This window comes from Pleurodeles waltl, chromosome 8, assembly GCF_031143425.1.
Source record: "Pleurodeles waltl isolate 20211129_DDA chromosome 8, aPleWal1.hap1.20221129, whole genome shotgun sequence".
Lineage (NCBI taxonomy): Eukaryota > Metazoa > Chordata > Amphibia > Caudata > Salamandridae > Pleurodeles > Pleurodeles waltl.
Window position 1 is genome coordinate 1,239,833,851 of NC_090447.1, and position 22,706 is coordinate 1,239,856,556.

At 42.7% G+C, this 22,706-nt stretch overlaps 1 protein-coding gene across 4 annotated transcripts in view; it reads right to left on the reverse strand.

Moving 5' to 3' along the window:
• The window catches only part of NBEA (neurobeachin), a 1,608,295-nt gene that overhangs the window by 1,035,775 nt on the left and 549,814 nt on the right, over positions 1–22,706 (reverse strand). For all 4 annotated transcript variants that reach the window (XM_069205539.1, XM_069205537.1, XM_069205538.1 and 1 more), the window contains exons 26-27: positions 18,355–18,485; positions 15,285–15,392 (exon numbers count right to left, since the gene is read on the reverse strand). In XM_069205539.1, the coding sequence (XP_069061640.1) occupies positions 15,285–15,392; positions 18,355–18,485 (239 nt within the window). The remainder of the gene's footprint in view (positions 1–15,284; positions 15,393–18,354; positions 18,486–22,706) is intronic.

Below are 22,706 nucleotides of genomic sequence, written 5' to 3' on the forward strand. Positions count from 1 at the left end.
AGAATATGCATATTAATTTAACACAGAATACTGATGTAATGCCTCAAAGAACTAAAGACAATGTATTAACCCTTGATTTAAAATGGGAAAGAGAAAGACTCCAATCTAGTGGGTGGATTGCACAACCAGGAAACCAGGGACCAATCTCTCCTTCTGTGTTTGTTTTTTTATCCTAAGAAAATACCTAATTTCACTGGGCTTATTTCGTCTTTGTCATCACATCTGGGAGCACCTTGGACTATATCATTTCAGGATGGCAGATAATCCCATGCCTCCCTGATGATTAAAGGCGCCACCTCAGATGTGACATCATGGTAACATATATGGCACCATCCAGTGCTCTAACACCAGTTCTTACTATTTTACCCCACCTTAAGAGGCAGCAACACGCCCGATGAAGTAAAAGAAATGCAGCGCAGGAACACAAATTTGTTCTGTAAGTGGCAGTGTCCAATCTCGCAAGGAAGCAAAACTTCTATTTCCTCTTGGCAGCTATTTCATTCTAATTTCAGAGATACACTTGATTACCAAATCTTATATTAAATAGATATAAGTGATGATTTTCTTCTATTTACGAAATCACAGCATCTACAAAACGTAATCGTTTTTTAATTACAAAGCTTAGTTTACCTATTTAGTAATGATTTTGTAAAACGCAAATTAAGCCAAAGTGTTTTGGAGCACTTTAGAGCAGAAACTGTGTTTTCAGTGACCAATAAAAAAAAAAGTAAATTTAAAAATAAAAAGTGCAATGCAAATGATACACCAGAGTAAGCGAATGTACATTAATAACCCAGAGGGTCAGCGGGCACAGAGCAGGACACAAAGAGGCAAGTGAGGGATCAGTAAGGAGAGAGCAGGATGAGAAGCGAAAGCAGATCATAATGAATACTGACAGCCTCAACTTAGTGTTTTTTTAATGCCAGTGGTTCCAAAAGGAATGAACTCAAACTACAGAAATACCGCTGGCCTTTCAAAGTTTTCAATTGTTGTTATCAAGTCAAAGGGGGTTTGTGGGTAAAACTCTCTGATTAACACAGATCATGTTGAAGCTAGATCTATTCAAAGGAAAACTACTGCAGAAATTGTAGGACGGGAGAGATGTGATTGAACTGAGTAATATCCTATATAGGGTATATCTGGATTTCCATTAAACAGACTTTTGTTCCTACAAATGTCCTACTTTTAAACAATTCAGAAAGATTTAAGAAGTTCTGAGAATTTATGCGAGGTAAAAATGTCCATATGTGGGAAATCAATGCAAATGTGAAATATAACATTTACATTTTTTGGTTTCTCTATGGGAAAATAACTTTTGACACTGAGAAACCCCTTCCCTGACAAACACAGCCATTTTCTAGGTGCTGCCGTCCATTTCCCACCAAGGAATCACAATTACTCCTATTGTTGAACGTTTTGAGCTTGCCTGAATTTTCAGGGTTGGAAATGTTCTGAAAATTGTCAACATAGATGCTTTCACTGTACAGCACTGGTACAGGTGAGCCCAGCCAAAATTGCCCAACTCTTCCTCCATTATATTTTAGTGTGTATAAATACACCTTGAGAGTGGAATATTATGGGCACACTTGGATATGCAAAATGCTTTCAGAATCAGTACTGGAGCTTTTAAAGAATGTTTGTGTCTTACTGCTGAACACATTTGATGTGACTGGTAAAATAAAGCATAGTTAAAGCCCTCTTGATATGCCAAGAGGACGAAGGCAACACACTACTATATAGTTCATTTAACTTAAGCTGACCATGCCTACTAAAAACCATCCTACATGCATTAGTTTGACTCGCCATTGAAGCAAACTAATCTGTTCCCATCACCCCTCCACTGCATTTCTTATAAATGATTCCCAAAGAAGCGTGTATGAAACAATCTTTGTGGCATCACCTTTAAAGCCATTCATTGTAGCTCTCCCACAGAAGGTCTGTCACTGGAATTACCAGACCCACCACAAGCAGTATCCTTCTCTGACTGAATGCCCTGTACTCAAAGTGACAGGAGCCTTTTCTTGCACAGTCCTTAGAGCCTGGAGGTCTATTCCAGACAATGTTTGCCTTCCTACAGATATTTTTACCTTCACAAAAGGCCTGAAAATGTCTATTCAACTCCTTTCTCAAGTCCTATCATGCTATTCTACCATTCGTCAGGGTTATTTCTCTTGTTCCTACACACGTCCCCTGATTTGAGCATATTTGTAGCTTCCACGCTGGCCAAGCGCTCAAAAGCCACCACTTCAATTTTGGCAACATTGCTCCACAGCAATACTTTAAAATGAATGAAGCACTAAATAAACAAGCACTGGCCAAGCCAATAGGTCTTAACTTTGGGGCCTATAGGCTTTTCCAGTGACTTTTGCCAATGCTCTACAGCATCAGGGTTTTACGGTTACTGTGCAGCCCCACCAATAAAGAAACATACTATTAAGTAAATAAAATGCCATTATGATGCAACCACTGCGGGTGCATGCATGAGGTATGCATGCACATGTGTCAAAACGCATGTGTGTTCCAGTGAAATGACATGAATCCCATTTGTTTTAATTTTGTATTTACCGATCCAAGATAGTGGATGCTGCTTGGAAATCGCAAATTAAAAAAAGGCATTTTTTGAAGTGTGAAAGCACACTTCAAAAAAAACATGGGGGGGTATAATGGAGGAGTGAATGGGGGAGTTGGTGAGTCCAAGGAGTAGAAAAGCATTGCACAAGAGGGAGAGCAACACCTGGGGAGGAGAAGCATACATTGGGTGGGGGAGAACACAGGGTGGGTGGGCGACAGAATAACATAGGCAGGACTATAAACACTTGAGAGAAGCACACAAGGACATCAAAAGACATTGAATAAACAAGCAAGCAAAAGAGTGATAGGTATTCTGTGACGAGACAGCTTCTGCTGTCTGGTAGGCTCAACCTAAAAACAAAGAGACCTGATCACGTGCCTTTTTGTCTAAGCTGCATAGCACTATGACCTTGCACCATGTATTTTTCACTGTTGAAAGTAGTGTTTTCATAAATAATAATTTAAGCAATATATTAAAATACTTTAGAAAGTTTTTACTCCCAACAGATTTGAATAGCAGTAAGACAAGCCTCTTTACATGAAATGTCGAATTCCATCAATAAATGCCAATATTGCCAGTGCAAATACATTTACACGACACGGCCTCACCTCTCATACAAAGTATTTTGCATCTCTGAACCAACATCAGGATGACCAATCTACCTTACGACCAAAAGACCGAAGTTCAGCATGCAACTACACATAATATGAGTGAATGTTTGTAGGGAGCAAGGCGATAAAACCAAACTTTGGTTAGAATAATATTTTTTTATTATAAATCAAAAAAAATCTACAATTAGTATGGTATAGGGTGAAAAAAATATGCTTAAATAAAATTGTCAAACAAAATTAGAAATTGAAATATATTTTTTTAAAACAACCAAAGAAGTCTGTTTTCCATTTCTGCAGCAACCAAAACAGAGCAGAAGCACAACCCCAGAGGAGTAACCAAGAAATACATGTTTAATGGTTGGGAATGAAAGTAAGATCTGAACAAAATGTAGGTGGGAGTTGCACATGGGCATAAAAGAGAAGTAAAGGGCAAGAAGGTCGAAGAAATAGCTCCTCTGACACCAAAATAAAGTAACTGCTGAAGAGTAAATAATGAAGGAGCTGGAAAGGAACCACAACATGAACGCACAAAATACAAATCTGCGTGTCCACGAGAGGGAGAAATGAAAATGTGGTTGCTACCCTATTGCCTCCCCCCTCCCCACACACACGCACAGACACACGCACTCCCTCTCACCCATACCGACAAAAAGGGGGGCACATTTAGAAGAAAGCGCTGAAACCAACGCTGATTGGATAGCTTGGTGAATGCCATTTTGCCATGTATGATGATGAGGGATACGAAAGAAGCGGTTTGACAGACATGGGGCGCCTCATCTGTTTTCACCAGGCTTACTTTGCTTCAAATTCACGTACAACTATAACATAAATCCTCTGTATGTCGTATAAACTGTTTTTTTTTAAATAAAGATATGCATGGAAACTATTCTCGACTTCAGGTGCTGAAAGTTCACTATGCGCCGAAGTCCTCTTTATAACAAACTGACACATAGCATAGAGCTTTCAATTAAAATCTAGCAACAACAAAAAAAACATGCATTATAAATGCAGTAGATAATCTCCAGAAAAGCTACGAATACAAAATAGTGGAGGCATTGCTTACTTAAAGAAAGAGTACGGTGATGGGTATTTTGTATACTTTCAAAACGTCATCATAGAAAACATTCCTACAGTCGTTTCATATTTCAAAATTCACAGCGTACTATGCCATTTACTGAAGTGAAAAGCAACTGCATTGCCACCAGAAAGGTCGATATATTTAACAGAGGGGTGTGATTTTCCTATTTAAATAAATACAACCGAAAGTACATGAAAAAGGCACTTCAGAGCGAAGGGGCGGCTCTATTCAGAGGTCGCTTCATGAGTCTGTTCCTAAGTCTACAGTTCGGACACCTTGGTTTTGTGCTCTAGGTCTACAGTGCCGTCTGGTGGCCACCGGAGGAACCGCTGGTTGCCAAAACCAAAGAAAAGTGTCCTAATTTCTTTTTCAGTTCGTGCGAGACACAGATATAATTAAACTGGATTTTCAAATCCTCTAGGTAAACCATTCCAAGGTGCATTTATGCTAGATGATCCTACAATTCCTTGCGCTAACCAGGTCAGCCTAACCATGCCAAATTTTGTGTGTCGGGTTTGATGTGTTTGAGAAGCTGAAAGCTGAAACAGTAAAAGCAAAACGCATGAAAGGTTTTACTGTTTGGTTCGTTAAAAAAATGAACACAAAATGCACTACTTGTAAAAATAATAATAATAATAGAACATGTACCGTAAACAAAAATCGTGTTACCTTTCAATGGCATTACAAGACAGCTTTTGAACAGCTTTTTAACAGGCTGTCTTAATACCGCGCTGGACAGAAATAATGTTACATGTGAGTTTTAATGCAGCCACCAAATACCTTTAAAGGCCATGACTGGAAATATAAATAACCTAGGCCCACAGTGCAAGCCTGTGAGTGGCTACTATGCATAGTAACGATCAAGCTGGCATGCAAAGCAGGTGATGTGATTCAGTGTGAGGTTATCAAAGCGAGAGGTAGAAAAATAATGAGCAAAATACTGGAATTTCATAGCACTGGGGCTGATCTGGTGCCTCGTGGGAATAAACAAACCCAGAAAGCACAGCTATTCGTACAAGCACTTTGAGAGGATGGACAATGTTTTTACCTTACCACTAAGTGCATTAAATTACATAAATACATTGCCAGAACCCCTGAAAGTTCACTCAAACCAACTTCATCCAGCAAGTACGCCTCTGTGCAATGCAAGCTTGCAGGGTCCTCCTGGCAAGCAAGAGCTCACCTGCTGGGAAAGTTATTTCGAAGAGCTCCCTCAGGGGTCGACCACTGAACTAACCTAATAAAGTGCAACAGAATGGAATGACACTTATAGAATGCACATTCACCCAAGAAGGGCATCGCGGTGCTAGAAAACAAAACAGAAACAAACCATCCAACAAGACTTTAAAACAGAAAATGGATACTGCTTAACAAAAGGGGTTAGTTTTTAATGCTTTCCTAAATAAAAACGAATTAAGGTGATCCCCAAAGACAGCTTATTCCAGACTAGAGGTCCAAGATAGGACACATTTCTACCTTCAACCCTAGATTTTAGACTGGTACCGAAAGCAGTAACTGAGAGTTAGAGTGAAGATGCTGAGATGATTTATAATGGTGAAAACGAGTGGCTAGTGGATATTATTTCAAGCATTTAAAGATATACACTCAATACATGGCTTTTAAAGGCCACCGTCTCTTTGACTAGCAGCCAATTTGGAGTGATCCTAGCCATGCAGTCGTTCTGGGAAAGGCTTGTTCCTGGAGTGGAGCTGTGACTCGGTTCTGTTAAGAAAGAATGCATCCTGACAGAGGCCGTCCTGGCTCTTTCTACACTGCAGCTGACGATCACTATAAAACATAATCACACCCTGGAGTACTTTTGAGAGTTGGAAATTACCCAAACCAGACCTTGAGCAGCGCAGCCTTCCAGAAAAAATCTATGAACCCGTTATTGTAATTCCTTCTTATAGATAAAGGAGAGGAATGGGGAAGGCTTCGGGGGAGAAAGGGACACGAGAGAGAGAAATATAGGAGAGTGCAAGAATGGGGTAAGTACAAAACAATAAGTGAGGTAAATCTTGAAAGAGGGGACGAACAAGCAAAAGGCAGATAAAAAGAGCCAGAAGTGTTCAAATATACACGTTTTCATCAGGGGCAGCTCCTCCGCTAAGACGGAGGAGCATCGCCCACTGCTTTCAGCAGAAGAAAAATAAAATGATAATAACCAATCGTTATTATCATTTTATTTTTTTGCTGAGCCAGGGTAGGGCGGGTGGAGTTGGAGGGAGGAGTGTTGGTATGTGCACCTTAAGTGCGCATGTCTGCTTGGCCGGTCGTGTTAGGCTGGCCAAACAGACATGCACACTTTGCATTTCACAGCTGGGAGGAGAAAGTGCATAGGTTGACACTCCCTCTGTGAGCGTCGAACCAGGCCGCTCACACCAATCGCGGCACTGCTGTTATGTTGGTGACAGCAGCGTCGTGATTGGCTGAGGTTAGTCTGGAAGCCGGTTTGCTTCCGGACAAAGAGGAGGACAAATGCATCTCCCGACCTGGCCAGGTTTTAGTTTTTTGTTGTTGTTTTTTTAATCCCCGTCCGCCACCCCCGTTTAGTGGCAGCTGCCACTGGTTTTCATGATAAAATTATTTGGGTGAAAACCTATCTGTTTCATATAACATCATTTGTCAGGATGTTTAACTGTATGTAAAAAAATGTTGCATCGTAAACAAAGTAATTTTGGAATTGAGACAGTTGATTGTTTTTCGAAATTTAGAAACTATGTTGGGAACCATTTACTCTCAGCAGTACAAGGGGTAGAAAGAACAGCTACACAGTGTCTTTGCCAGTCTATTGTGGACCACCTCACTTTTGTGCCAGACTGCACACTGCCCTCATTAGCGCTGTGAGCAAACCCCTGCAAACGGTCGAAAACACACAGATGGTGCTGCTGTTTCCCAGCATGAACTGCAGAAACGGTGTCTTTGCATGTGTTTTTTTTCTATTTTCTTTATCTGAAGGCGTTGTGAGGTTATTTTAGCACCATTTTATGGGCACGTTTCTTCAGTCATAGGCCTGCAGCTTGTGCCCTTTAGCCTAGAAAATAATGTATTTTATTATTTTAGTAGAAGCCTCATTTTATGGTGATGTTTTTATTCTTTTATCTATTACACTTTTAGCCTAGAAGTTGTTTTCATTTATTTGTACGGCATCTTCACTCTGTGCCTGCTCAAGGCTGTACATGATAACGTTGTTGATACAAAGTAGAACATCACATTTCCTGTCATTTCACGGAAACATACGTGTTTTTACATAAGGGCAGTTTTCTTAGAGCATCAGATGTTTTATTATAAAAACAATCCTCTGGCCCCTATACGTTAGAGGGAATTCCAACCAGAAGTTGCCAATGCAGGCTGTTGTCTCAATGCAGCTGTCTGCTGAGACTAAACATGTTTCCCGCCTACATGGGAGAAGACTCTGTGTAGACCAACAGCCCTCTTTGCAACTACCATAGTCAGGTATGGGGGATGGTGTCTTCCTAGGGGTCCGTAAGGGCAGATTAGGGCTAACACTGCTGTGCTTTAGTATAGAACCTTAGTGGTGTAGGTAGGAATTCTGACACTTAGTATTGTGACACGATGGTGAGACTTTTCTTATGTTTCACCTTCTTTGTCACTGCACTGCTAGTATGTTAATTATCCTTATTATTGCAGTACATGACTTTTATCAAGGATGCAGTTGATACAATAAAATCCATTGAACCAAGTCCTGCTTCTGTTTGTCTTTGCATGCGTGAGACGAATGAAACTGAGAGGGTAGAGGTAATTTGTGGCAGCTGTGCGCATAAGGCCAGTGCTGCAAACAACCTCCCAGCTGGTAAGTGGATGGAAGAAGTGTTCACAATGGATGATGCTTTTACATGCTGAGGGCAATCAAGTTTACTAGAATGGAGGTGGTCATGTGTGTGCATTGGAAGCTTTGTAGATTACATGCATGGAAATGGTATTTTTAATGCCATAGGGGGCCACAAGAAGCCACAGCAGTACTGTCATTCCCCCTCCCCATTCCCCAAGGGAAGTGACCCAGTACCCCAAAACCAGGTCCTGATGCCACCATGGAAGGGCGAGCGCCACTGCACCCCCTGAGAGGAGGGGGCCAAGGACCCCATTGCCAGGCCCCAACACAAGTTGGAGCAGGGTAATCGCCACTGTGCTCCCCAAACAGCGGTGGGCCACCATAAAGCAACTCCCAGTCTTCCACTAAAAGTGCGATGACTGCTGCAAAGGCAGCAGAGTTGACTGCTGGCCAAGAAGGGGGTCTGCCAAGGCAGCCAATGATAGGCTCACAAGCTGCATCCAATAAATGGAGGCATATTAAGTGCCCGGGTAGGACCGGCCCCCTCTAGAACATAAAAGAAAACGAAAAAAACAAAAGCTATTCAGCGGGAGGCTGCTGCTACCTGGCACAATGGACAAAGGGAGCCTGAGCTCCCTGGTTGATACGCTAGCTCCCAGAAGCTGACAAGGCTTCTGGCTATCTTTGGTGGCCCCAGAATGGCAGGGGACCCACCAACAAGGAAAAGTGTGTATGGGGCAGATGCAGGAGTGCAGCAGCTCCCCCAATGCAAAAGAGGGATTCTCAAAAAGTGACCCTGGGTTTGCAGGGTCTTAAAAAGGATGCCTACCCTAGGATTTCCTCTAATTTAAGCACTCATAATGAAAGGAAAATCCTCAGATGTGAAGAAATAGAGGAGAGTGATCTATTTCAGTGAAGATTTGTCTAACTCAACAATTACCTCATTTACCTCAACACTTTAAATAAAAAAAGGTGAGCGTACCTGAGCTATCCTTTGAGACTTTATCCTATTGAAACAGTTGTTAGAAGGCATTGTGAAGTAAGATATTTTGAATAAGAAGTTCTTATATTATAAGCACCATTCCAATGAGATACAAATGACTAAGGCAGAAGAGGCAGGGAGCACTATGATAAAGAGAGACCACACCACTGTGCATTGATCAAGCACCTGTTGTGTAACAGTTCTGAAGAACAACTTACTTACCTTCGGTAATGCCTTATCTAATTGAGCCATATTCTAGTTTCAGATTCCTTACCTTTACATTTCCCCCAGGCATCTGGTACATATGGAGATTTTTCTTGAGATGTACCCCTGCACACCGTTAGATGGCATCGATTTGCCCCGCATCCGTCGTCTGCATCGTCCACGCCGGATATGACGTTGTGGGTCCTATATGATGCCATCCCAGCGCGCTGTCAGTTTCTTTTCATGTCTTTCCATGCCAGAAGCACAGAGCCATGAATAACACTGACTAATGGTGTGTCAAAACTAAGGCACTGTATGTGGAGCCCCTGTCCCTACAAATCAGTTTGCAGAGATGGGAGGATGGGTTGGACGCTATGGAATATGAAACTAGAATATGTATCTACCAGATAAGGCATTACCGAAGTAACTTGCTCATGTGATAGAAATTTCTAGTTTCAGATTCCTTACCTTTGAATAGATACCCAAGCAATACCATCCTGGAAAGTGGGTCTGTGAACCGAGATCAGACTAGAAAGTCCTGTAGGACTGAACTGGCAAACTACCGATCCCTACAGAACTGACTGTCCAGGCAGTAGTGGTTGATAAACATGTGGAGAAGCCCAAACTGCCGCCTGACAGATGTCAAGAACTGGAACTCCATGTCCTAATGCAGAGTCACAGCTGTAGCTCTGGTAGAAAGAGCTTGCAAACCTCCAAGTGGTTGCTTTTTGGCTAGTGCATAGCAGATCTCAATGCGGAGTACGACCCATCTGTGAGATGGTCCACTTCTTCACTCCTTGACGTTTCTACGCACCCACATAACCAATAAAGAGTTGATCATCCACCAGGGGCTCTTTTGTACAATCAAGATGGAACGCCAACACTCTTTTTGAATCCAAGCAGTGGAGTCACTCCTCTTCCTTAGAAGGATGTGGGTGTGTGTAAAAAGTAGGCAAGGTAATGGATTGGCAGGGAGTAACCACAATTAGTTGAAAGGAGGTCCTAGTGCAAAGCACCACTTTGTCAGGGTAGATGAAAAGGCAGGCCAGCTTAGATGACAATGCCTGCAGCTCACTCACCCTGCAGGCCGATGTAATAGTCTCAAGGAAGGCTGTTTTCAAAGTGAGGAGCATGTTGGGACAATTGTGGAGAGGATCAAAAGGAGCGCACATCAGAAATGTCAAAACCAAATTCAAATTCCATTCGGGCATAATGACTGGGTATGGAGGAAACATATGTGTAAGACCTTTAAGGAACTATGCATAATAGGGGACTTAAACAAAGAAGGAGATCAGGCAACCGTAAAAAAAGCAGAAATTGAAGACAAATAACCTTTGAGAATCCCCATAGCAGAGCTCTGTTGGGCCAGAGAAAGTATAAACAGTAGTACCTCAGAGAGAGGGGCAAAAAGGGGGTCAACACACTTGTCTGTGCACCAAGCCACAAATTTCTTCAAACGACAGGCGTATACCATTTTGGTGGATAGATGCCTGGATACCAAGATAAAGTTACAGACTTCGGACGGAAGGTCAAAAGCGGTCACCCCTCAACCTCCACACAAGAAGGCAGAGAGTGGACAGGTTCTGGTGTAGAACCCTCCCCTGATGCTGTAACAGAAGATCCCCCCGAAGGGGCAGTATGAACGGAGGATCGATGGACATGTGCAACAGCTCCGTATACCAAACTCTCCATGTGCAGTTCAGAGCCATAAAGATTACTTGGGCCTGGTCATTCTTGATCTTCTTGAGAACTCTGGGCAGAAGTGGTATGGGCAAAAAGAAGTACAGTAGGCCTGAGTACGACTCGAGACAAAAAGCATCTCCAAGCGATTGCCGCCTTGGAAACCTCAAACACACAAAACTGCTGACACTGCACGTTCTCTGCGGAGGCATATAGATCTAACATGGGCGCTCCCCACTGGTAGACATTTTTGGCTGAGTTTGGCTGCTCTGGCATTGAGAGAGCCCACCAGATTTTGAACCACCAGGGATATGTCCTGCTGTTCTACCCATGTCCAGAGGCACAAGGCCTCCTGAGAAATGGGTCCATGACCCTACGGCGCTCTCCTCATTGCAGTACCGCATGGCAGTGGTGTTGTCCATGAACACATGCACCATCTTCCCCCTGACAGACGGAAGAAATGCCTTCACTGTTAGCCGGATCGCACAGAGCTCCAACAGGTTGATGTGGAGCCAGATGCCTCTGATCTCCACCTCTCCCAAATGGCTACCCCATTCCAAGAGTGACACATCTGTCACCACTGACAGATCTGGTTGGGGTGGGGGAAAGGGATCTGCCTCTGACCCAATCGTGGTTTGTTAACCACCACTGCAGATCTTGTGCCGTTTCCTCTGAGATCTGGACATTTGTCAGAGAGATTCCATGAAGCTGCGCCCACTGGAACTTCAAGACCCACTGCAGAGCCCACATATGCCATCTAGCATGTGTCCCCAGCAGCATGAAGGAAACCAGGAGGCCTAGCAGCCTCTGAGTCATTCTCACCGAAATCCAAGACAGAGGCTGAAACATCGGTATCATAGCCTCAATATCCTAGACTCGCCACTAGTGAGGATAAGTCCGAAACTGCACTGTGTCCAGAACAGCTCTGATGAAAGGGAGCGTCTGAGAGGGAGACAGGTGTTTGGCATGTTTATAGTGAACCCCAGTGAATGTAGGAGGTCTGCCGTAGTCGCGAGAACAGAGACGACAGTCTGGGGTGAGTCTGCCTTCAACAGCCAGTCGTCAAGCTGGGGGAAGACTGAAACCCCTAATATACGCAGATGTGCTGTGGCCACCGCAATCACCTTGGTGAACATCAGAGGGGTGCTGGTAAGGCTAAAGGGGAGCATGGTGAATTGAAAGTGCTTGTGGTCGACCAAGTATCGTCTGTGGGGAGGCAGGACGGGAATATAAAAAGTGTCCTGTAAGTCCAAGACTACCATCCAGTCTCCTGGGTCCAGGGCAGGTAAAACCTGAGCCAGAGTGAGAATTTTGAACTTCTCCTTTTTGAAGAAGAGCTTGAGGGACCAAATGTCTAGGATAGGGCTGAGGCCCTTGTCCATTTTTTGGGTACGAGACAGTAGTTGTAATAGCAACCACAATGTACTTCTGGTACGGGAACCCTCTCTATGGCTCCCTTGGCCAAGAGAGCTGCAACTTCCTCAAGGAAGAGACAGGTGATCCTTCGTCATCCGATCATATGATGGTGGCATGCATTATGGGGTAGACTCGAGGGGGGGGGGGGGAATAGCCTCTTCAGATTATCTGCAAAACCCACCTGTCTGACATGACAGATTGCCAGCAGAACAGGTGATGGCAAAATCTGCCTCCGACTGGCCCTTGATGGGGAGTCACACTGGAAAGGCTTATAGGCATGAGGGGCTTAGACCTCTGATTTCCTGATCCATGGAGTCAGTGGATCCCACTGTGGATCCACGCCCTTGGCCACACAGAGGCTCGGCAGCATGCGAAGCACAGTGGATGGCGAGGAATGGGAGGCGAACCAGCTGGAGGCCCTGTCCATAGTCACGAAAGGGAGAAAGGCAGAATGGGGGGGACAAGGGCTGCCGCGAGGCCCAAGACCTTGGCCGTAGCATCAAATATTCTTGAAGCATTCAAGCACCGAGTCTGCCTTGTCTTCAAAGAGATGGGTGCCATCACAGGGCATGTCCATCAAAGTAGCCTGGACATTCCCCGAAAAGCCAGACATCTTCTACCAGGCATTGTGCCTCACCAGGAGTAGAAAACTCAAAAAACTTTCGACAAATAGTAAAAAAAAGGCCAATCAATAAGTGACTGAGGGGTATCTTTCTTCGGACCGGTGCTAGCGTAGAAAGAAAAGAACTGGCATCAGAGCACCGGGGTGGTACCTACGTAGGACCCACTACAACATACCCACGTGGATGACGCAGATGATGGACGCAGAGCCAATCCACGCCACCTAACAGCGCACTGGGGTACTGCTTAAGAAAAATCTCAGAATCCAGCTGACGCATGGAGGAAATTCAAAGATAAGGAATCTGCAACTAGAAGTTCCTATCAGATATTTGTTGTTTAAAATACATGAACAGATTTAAGAGGAATATATAGATAATGTGCACTGTTTGTATATAAACAGATTAAATAGATAGTCAGACAGACATTAAGTTAGAGAGACATACACATTCAATATCTGACCTCCAGATAGCTCTTCATGTGCAAATAGTACCAAATGTGTTGGAAATGCTTGAGTTTTGTTTTCGTCTCAGCATACAACATTTGGCAACCTAGGGGAGTTGATCTACCCATGTCTCCCACCACGGCAGTTCTTAAAATGCCGTACACCAAAAATTCCATTAGCATCTCATGTTGGGGCACTGGCTATGTACACTAACGTTTGATTATTTGAACTCGGTTGGCAGTGATGACCATTAGATGCAGGAAACTTTCTTGTACATCAGTAGCAAGCAAAAATTAGGAAGCATGCATGCATAAATCCCTCGGCACGTCTGGATGATGCAGGAAGGGTAGCAGTGTTAAGGTTTCTTCTAGCTGCCTAGTGACGTTGTTGCATCTAGCTGCATTAACTTGCAATAGGGTGCACAGAACCAGCAGTGAGAGCAGGAAGGAATCATAGCTGCAGGAAGAACAGGTAAGTGTTCCTGGTGTCTTCGTACAGTTTGTGTAAGTCTCAGGTGTATCTTTATATGTGGCCAATGTCAGCCTGTGAGAAGAACTTCTGCTACCAGGTTAAGCTAATCGCAGCATCTGAGTTTAGGGCGAAATTATTAGTAAAAGTATGCTAGCATTTAGTCTTTTAAAGATACCAACTGTGCAACCATCAGTGACTCAACTGCATTAGAAAAAGGTACATGGTTATTAACCATGATTAATAGTTTCTATAAAACCAGCTCCTACAGATTTCATCTGATTCACCAGGTTTCCTACAATGAAAAAACACAATAGATCTAGTTTGCAACCTGTGTATTGGAAGCAGACCTGCGTGTGCATGTACGGATAAAAATGAACTTCATCAGCGAGCAAACAACCGACCAATCACTCAAGAGATATGAGCAATTTGCAGGTTTGTGAGCACAGCAATTACGGCCACGTAATTCTTGGAAAATGATACCGGTATGTGTAGTAAGCAATGAACAGATGGCTGATCTGATTAACAAGACGCTGAAGAGCATCCTGTTGCTATTTCAAGCACCCAAATAAGTGAGGAGCATATCAATTCAGCTCAGCACTACTACTTGGATGGATGGATGAGGCTAATTTGTGACTGCGTAAATTGTATGTTAACTAACGACACGAACTACACAATGCCACGATGCCAAAATAAGAGCGACTGAGGTCTGACGACTTCACGGAGGAACAGAATGATGATTCTCGGAATGACTCATAAACCGACCACAAGCCTTTGCTAAAAAGGAGTTTTAAACATGTTTTGGTTTTTTCATTTAAGACCACCAAAGCCAAATGAAACTAATCTGATTGGGTGTGACTAGGAAAGCTTAAGCTTCTGCTATAATAAAACACTTGGTACCACAGCTTCTCACTTGTTTGAAGAGTTAGGGATCCGTGGCCAGAGAGGAGTCTTCTGATCTCCAGAACATCCAAAAATAATGCAATGAACAGGCAGTGTAGGACCAAATCAAAAACCTGAAGCCTCAGTCTTGTAACTGCTTTTTATTTATCTTCTCTAATTTCATTCACTTCTTTCGATATGCAGCGAGTAAGTACAAAACAAAATCTCACCTGGCTTTTGGGGCTTACTCAGTGAAAGAAATCCCAGGACTCCACGCTGGAATGTAATGCTAAGGCAGGTTGGGCTCATTTAAGAGAAGTCATGGCAGAAGATTATTCAGAAGAACCTACGCAAACTGACAACAATGAAAGGGCTTGAGGTAGGAGTGTCGAGTTCTTCTTTTCAAGAGTGCACATTACACAATGTAGCACAATGAGCCATGTGTTGTCACCAGATGTCAACATCTGTGCAGAGAATCGTATGCAGATAAATGGAACAATTTTGAGCGTGCGCATGAGAGAAATCTTTCACTCACCACATCTCGAAAGACAACAGCACGTAGTCGATTAATGTCAACATCCTGAAGCAGTCGATCAGGATCCTTTATTGGAGATATATTTCCAGGGACATTTTCAACTGGAGACTGAGGAAAATAAGTTATGGAAGAAGAATACTTGTTAAATACTTGTCTGAAAAATACCTTTTGTTGCATCACATCCAAATATGTCGATACATTTTCAAAATCATTATTACAACTAAAACCACATGATAAAAATGGCAACTTGCATGCAACTTAGTAAAGAATCCTAAAGATAGTTATGATTCCAAATGTATTGTAACAAGAAGTTATTTTATCATCATGTACAACATGTATTAACATGCTACACTGCAATTAATTTAACACAAGCGTCTCCAACGAGTAGCTCGTGAGCTACTGGTGCTCTCCAGCTACCTGTAAGTAGCTTCCTGCGTGTAGTTCAACCTACTAAATTAGAAACTTTTGCTTGGTTGAAATAATATATGTATTCCAAAAGAGACCCATTACTTATTACTGATATCATTACCTTGATGCCAGGGGCATTGCAGCTATTTATGTCATGTATTAACCATGTAGAAGCAGTCCAAATTGACAAAGCCTTTTTCACGTTATGGATGTCAAACTTCCCTGATGTACTGAGGTGATCACTGTGGGTAATCCTGCATGGAGTGGTCACTAATGTAATCTTGTCTGATGTGGTCATAGTAGTGTGATATTAGTAGCTCGGTACGATTTTTACTGAACATAAGTAGCTCTTATTACAGAAAAGGTTGGGGACCCTCATCAATTTGGATGTGTTGATTAAACTGTGAATGTAAATGCACATTAACTTAACTCACTAATTGTGCAGTGAATGGAGGAAAGTAGATAAAGACCATTAAGACTAAGCTGCAACAGCACACACACATTGGCAAAGCCAATAGGTCTGACCTTGGCCAGCTGGTGCAGTGGTTATTTTTTTAATGGAAACATAAGCCAGAACAATAAAAAGGAAAATAAGAAAACATGCCACCACCTAAACATGGCAGCCGTATGCTTGCAATAAGAAAACGTACATTTTAAAATAAACAACTCATAGCATATAATTTTAACAGAGTAGTGTGGCTGCTCTCAAGCTGGCAGGTATACTTACAGCAAGTAAAGAAACAAGTTTTAGTTTTAATGCATAGCACAGAAAAATATTTTTTATTGGTGCGAAGAAATGGTACAGAGCCTACAGTTGCTGTAAACTGAACATATAGTGCAGACGCATAAAAATGACTTTAAAAAAATGAGTGCGATAAAGAATGGAAAACATTGGCAAATTTGAGTATCGGCCCTCCAACACTGGCACTGAAGTGCATTTGTTTTTAGATGGATGAGCACATTACATCAGGCCCACTGTCATGAGACATAGCGCAAAAGATCCAATGGGTAAAGGTGGCTCACCCACTGCTCTATGCTGATGGGTGGCTTACGCAAAATGTGAACTATAATTGAAAAGGACCAACAGTAGTTATTCCAATCCGCTCTGTGTATGTATATATGAATGTATTTTCATTTATGATTTTTTTATTACAGGAAGCAAGCAAGACAGCTGAAGCTGTCTCTGGGAGAGACCTAGTAAGAGTTCTAAATGATGTGAACAGAAGGAACTATATGATGCTGCTTGGACATTAGACCCTTCAAGAACCATTTGCAAAATGCTGCACAGAAAAGATGGCACAAGGCGATTCAGTGGTAACTCAGAACTTCTTCATAGATTGATAAGTGTCAGAGGACAAACACATTATTACAATATGAAGTGAACAACTGGAAGAGACCCATGGGTGCAGTAGCACAGTGAAAACCTGACTAAGACCAGATACAGAGCAAAGTGAGATTAGTAAGGAGCCAACATGGGAATAAATACAACATTTATAGATGAGGCAATAACCCTTGCTTAGCTAGTGGTTTTGCTTGCTCGGCTGAGAGTTTGGGAACTCATGCATCTATTGTAACTGTATTTCAGCAGCACAAATTAATATTTTTGTTTGATTGTGGTCCACCACAATGGAATAAGGTAAGGGCAAGTAAGCAAGCTTGACCGCACAGGACATACATAAATTCTACCATGTTAGAGAGAAACTTTGTACACTCATGCTGCCTATCATTAGTGGTCAGTAGGGCTCCCTCATGATAGGATTGCATGTTAACATCGATCAACTTATCCCTTCTAAGATAAAACCATTAAGACATATTATGCCCTTTCCATAGATGTGGGTATCCTACCCCTGAATACATCTTACCAGCAAATGAATAAAGGAGTTTTTACACCACCACATTGATTATCCTACAGAGTAGTGCTCGATTAAACATTATTGATATCGTATATTTTATATATATCCTAATCTATGTGGATTTCACACTACGAATACAAGTAATGGACGGTCTCTATTTATCCAAACATCGTGTTTTGCTCTAACAACAAACTTGGGTCTTTCCCACATGGTTCGTTATATGTGCCAAGAGACTTTTCCAAATTTAGGTCTGATTTAAGAAAAAAAAGCACCCCAGCACTCCCTTGAGAATCCTTTGGGCAGTGCTTTAAATAGGCCGGTGCTGTCCGGTACTGAGTACTGGCACTTTTTTTTATTTTGAGAGGGAGAGTAACTGCACTTCTCAAGAAAATCGAAATACTTTTCATTGAAGAGTACCGGCACTTCTCAGAAACAAGCACTTCTATTTTTCCATTTCAAGCGCTGACTACAGAAGTAAGCCACTGTCCGGCTCTGTTGCCCAACGCCATGTTGACTGAAGCTGTATGCTGCGTTGCCTGTGTAACTACTGGTTGTTATGGGCACTGAGAGCCTGACTACAACTGTGCACAGGGCTAAGGACGCTGAGATAGAGCAAAACAAACAGTTCGTATTGGGGGATTTAAAATGGACCGAAAAATCACAGAGTATGAGAAATGAATTAAGGGAAGAAGTTCATTGAGGGGTAGGTTTACAAAGCAAATATGATTAAAAGATCTCGAAAGCGAACAGTCCTGGCATCCTGGGTACTGCACTTCACTGTGCGCTTAGCTTACGGTCCTCACCCATACCTTAGAGGACGCTGCTGTGGTCACATTTTGTAAGTTCTCCTGCGTTTTGCTGCTAGAGAGCGAAGATTTGTTCCCTCTTTCTCGCTGCCTTTGCCGACATTCCAGGCAATTCCTCACAGCAACGCAGCACACTACATAACATAAATGTACAATGTAAATATAACAGCAGAAAACAGTAATTAGATGGTTCATAAAATACATTGATCTTTTGAGTCTGGACAATTCAAGGAGTAATCCCTTCATAACCAGGGCAAATCTAGGAAATGAACAAGACAGAAGAGGTGGATTCACTATCAATGCAACATGCTCAGCACAGTTTTTATGTGTAGGTAAGCCAAACAATCCTCTTTCTAACTTGCAAAACAAGACCTTAGGCAATATTGAGTAAAGATTCTTCCCTCAAATTCATCCCATTCAAATATCAAACGCACTTGTGTCATACTGTGACTTTCACAGTCATCTTCACTGGAAGCTGACATACCCGTATCCCAGTCTGAGGGAGCATCAGGAGAAAACCTGGACTTCACAACCAAGAACGAGATTCATCAGCCATACTTGAGACACAAGAGGACCATCAAAAGCAATCATCTGTGACTGCTTCTGGGGTTTGTCAGAATATCTGTGGCATAAATATCATCTGACAAAAATATTGTGTCCTACATATCGTTTACAAAACTATTCTTTTGAGTGTAGATTTTCTAATATTAACTCCAACAGGTCATATTTTTGTAAGTAATATTTAGGGGACACACTTCTGACAGTCGACATTTTGGCTGAGATATTCTGGTACCATACCCATCTGAGATAGCACAGACCAAAACAGGGCACCAAAGACTCTGTAGAATAGGTGGGAGGAGCCATCTGCAGAGGAGGTAACCAGCTGACTAGCAAGAGCCAACATTACACAAGAAATCCCTTTCCTCAGCAGAGATCCTTCAGTGCATCGACCGAGCTGCCTGAAATGGCTTGGTGGTGAATTAATTGTTACTATGTTCCAAGCTATGGACCATGGACCAGGGCAAGTTCTCCTTTCCAGGATGGGCTGTAAACTGAGACAAATGCTTTAAAGGGAGAAAGGAGTACAAAACCGTATGAGAAGGCGTTTAAGCACTGCTCTTGTGGAGGAATGGTTAAAGCGCTTGTGTCTAGCAGCACCTGTATCCTCTTTTAGTCTGGTGGCGCAAAAGTTAATTATAAACAAGAGGGTAGGCCAACTCTTTTTTAACCCTGTCATATCACCATTCAAAAACCCTCCCTACATCTCTCCAGCAATGAAGCACCAGATCCTCAAAAGTGGTTACAAATCCTGGGCATCTTTAAGATGGCAAACTGATGATCCCAGCAGAGAAAAATGAAGAAAACTATAGTCCCTATAGCTGTTACATTCTCTGTGCTTATTATGAAGAGTAACATAGGAGGCCTAATAAAGAATAAATAAAAGAAATATAATCCACAACCAAATCCCATTTAATGGTCAATGTCAGTTCTTACACTACAACACATAGGAAATAAACAGAACACATTAATTTAGTTGACAGTGTCATTGAACTTACAATCTCTTGCCCACTGATTCACGGTCAATATAGGACATCACAAACCTCAGCCAGACGTATAAAAGCCATATATGTTTTCAAAGGAAAATGCAGACTATTCTTTCCTGAAACATGATTTCAATGTAAAAAATGTATGTCATGCTGGTATGTTATCAGAATTTATTGAGGGAGTTTTATGAGTAAGGCACAAAACGATTCTTTTTTTTTCTTAATCTAGGAGCCTTCTTCATAAGGATCTAGGATTTTAATACACGGGTTCTGTATGGTTATTTCTTTAGGAGAAAATTGGTAGATCTCAAATTCAGTAATAGTTTGTTTTGATTACTTTTAAATACGTTTTATATAAAGATCTTTGGAGATTGTCAGGCATATGAAAGGGTGTTTAAAGGCTTCATTTAGCTGGGTGGTGAGCTTCCATTTTAAGGCCTGTGCAAATTTATTTCTAGCTAAGCATTACTAACCAAGATATAGCTGTGGTGTAATCTTGTCTGTGCAGTATGCTTACGTTAACCATATAATGGTCCTAAGATGTAATAAGTTTGATGAGAGAAAAATGTTATCGAGTTGACAGTGCTTTTACATTATGCATGTTATGCATTATGCAGTGCTTTTACATTATGGTTGTTAGGAAGATTGATTCTAACTGGTTAAAATTTTAGAGAGAGCCTGCCAGACTGCCATGTGGATTGCAGGAACTTCTTCAAAGCCTTCCTGGTGTCCTCTGAAGTGTACTAGGCTCTTTTGGGTTTGGAAGGACAGGACACAGAGGTCCCATTTGAAGTAGACACACAGTCTTTGGCCCCTTCATACCCTATTTTTCCCCTGGATATATTACCCCCAACAGGTAGAGAGTTAACTGAATGAAAATGTTTCTGCCCATTTTGTGCCTTTTTTGGGTCCCCTTGATGGAGCTTCAGGCTGCAGCATTTAATTCTGTTGATGCTATAGAACAAAGACAGTGCCTTAATTAGTCTTGGAGGAAAACACAAGATTCAAGAAAGTGCCAGAACTGGACCAGAACAATAACAATATTTGCCTTTAAACTTGGTGTAGGTATGGGGTTGACATCCTTAGTCAGAGTATCATTAGCCTCATGGACCAGAGACCGGATCCAATTAGGAGATTATACTGAACTTCCTTGAGTTCTAGAGCAGTGGTTCCCAACCTTTGGACTTCTATGGACCTCCATGCTATGATTACTGGAATCCGGGGACCCCCACTGAATTAATATTGGAGTCCGGGGATGCCCTCCTAAGTCATTACTGAAAGCTGGGGACCTAATCTGTTAATATTCTTTAATTTTCTAAGCAGTCACGGATCCCCTGAGGAGGTTTCGCAGACCCCAGTGGTCCCCGGACCACAGGTTGGGAACCACTCTTCTAGAGCAAGGATCTCTGATTGTTGGCTCCTTTCAGGTAGGGACAACCTGGAAAAGATCCATCCCAAGAGAGCTGGAAGAAGAAGGAACTTACTGCTGGACTGCATTCTCCAAAGGAGAAGCCGCATTGTGGCGACATCAGCCCAGTTTCCTGGTGACTAAGGAGCTGTGAAAGGGACTTGCTTTCTGGCCCTGTTTCTACCTTGAGATGCCAACTTGCCGTAGAAAAAAGTACTGTTAGTGTGCCCTGTAGAAGAACGCTGTCTAGAAAAGGATAACCAGAACCCCCAGATAGGACATGTATTTCCCCTCTAAGAACCTATGTGGCCCCTTGGATTGGTTATTTCCAACTCTAGGAACTTATGTGGCATTAGGGCCCCTGAGGGATCTCGGGTGCATTTTTTATTGCCCAATTTCTCCTTACTTAGAGACATTGGACCACTTCAAAATGTAACCAGTCCAGGGACTTCCAAGGCCTAAAAACATTGCCCATGTTAAGAGAGGCAACACGTCAGGCACTGAGAGTGCCACTGCACCCACTTCTTCACTCCTGTGCCCTAGTACAGCCAGGGTTGTGAGCAGGGGAAAAGCAGCCTTCCTTACCAAGCCTGCTCTGCCTTCGTGCCTGGAGGTGGTGAGGACCCCGGTTCATGGCAGCCCACGTGGTGGTAGAGAAGTGGTGCACGGGTGCCCCAAGAAGGAAGGTGTTCCTGCTTGGAGTTACACACACAGCAAGCTCATGAGAAGTTAAAGAAAAATTTGATTGGCCTGGGACTTTTTCAAAAATTTGCATATTCATTGCTGTAGCACCTCCCAGACACTAGAGGCAGCATAATGTGTTCGATTACTTCTAAAGGGATAAAGCCAGGAGTACAGGCAGGCTTACACGTTACATTGTTACTCTCAACTTGAGAAGTAATAACTTTTATATAATATGCAAAATATTTTAATGATGTTGCTAGAATATTACACACAAATGAACAGACATGAAACACAAGCAACCATGTATTTATTGCCTGACACCTTTCTAGTCTTTGACTGAACGCTGAAAGAGAATGAGTGCACTTAATATGAATTACTTTTAAAACCATAAACGTGTTTCATGCTGGGTTTTTTTCAGCGTGAAATTGTCCTTTGGTTTGACCCATGAAAGACAATGGCCCTCATTACGACCTCGGCGGTCTTTTCGCAAGTCCACCGAGGTACCGCCGTGCGGAAGACCGCCAGTGGTGGCGGTCTTCCACGCCGCGTATTATGACCGCTAGCAGCCCTCCGTCCCGACAAGGTAGGTTGATCGTCCGTTAGGGGAGGGGGTGGGAGGGTGATGTGTGTTGTGTGCGTGCATGGGGGTATGCGTGTGAGTGTGTAGAGGGGGTGTGTGAGTGCGTGTTTGCGTGCGGGGGTGCTGTGTGTATGGGAAA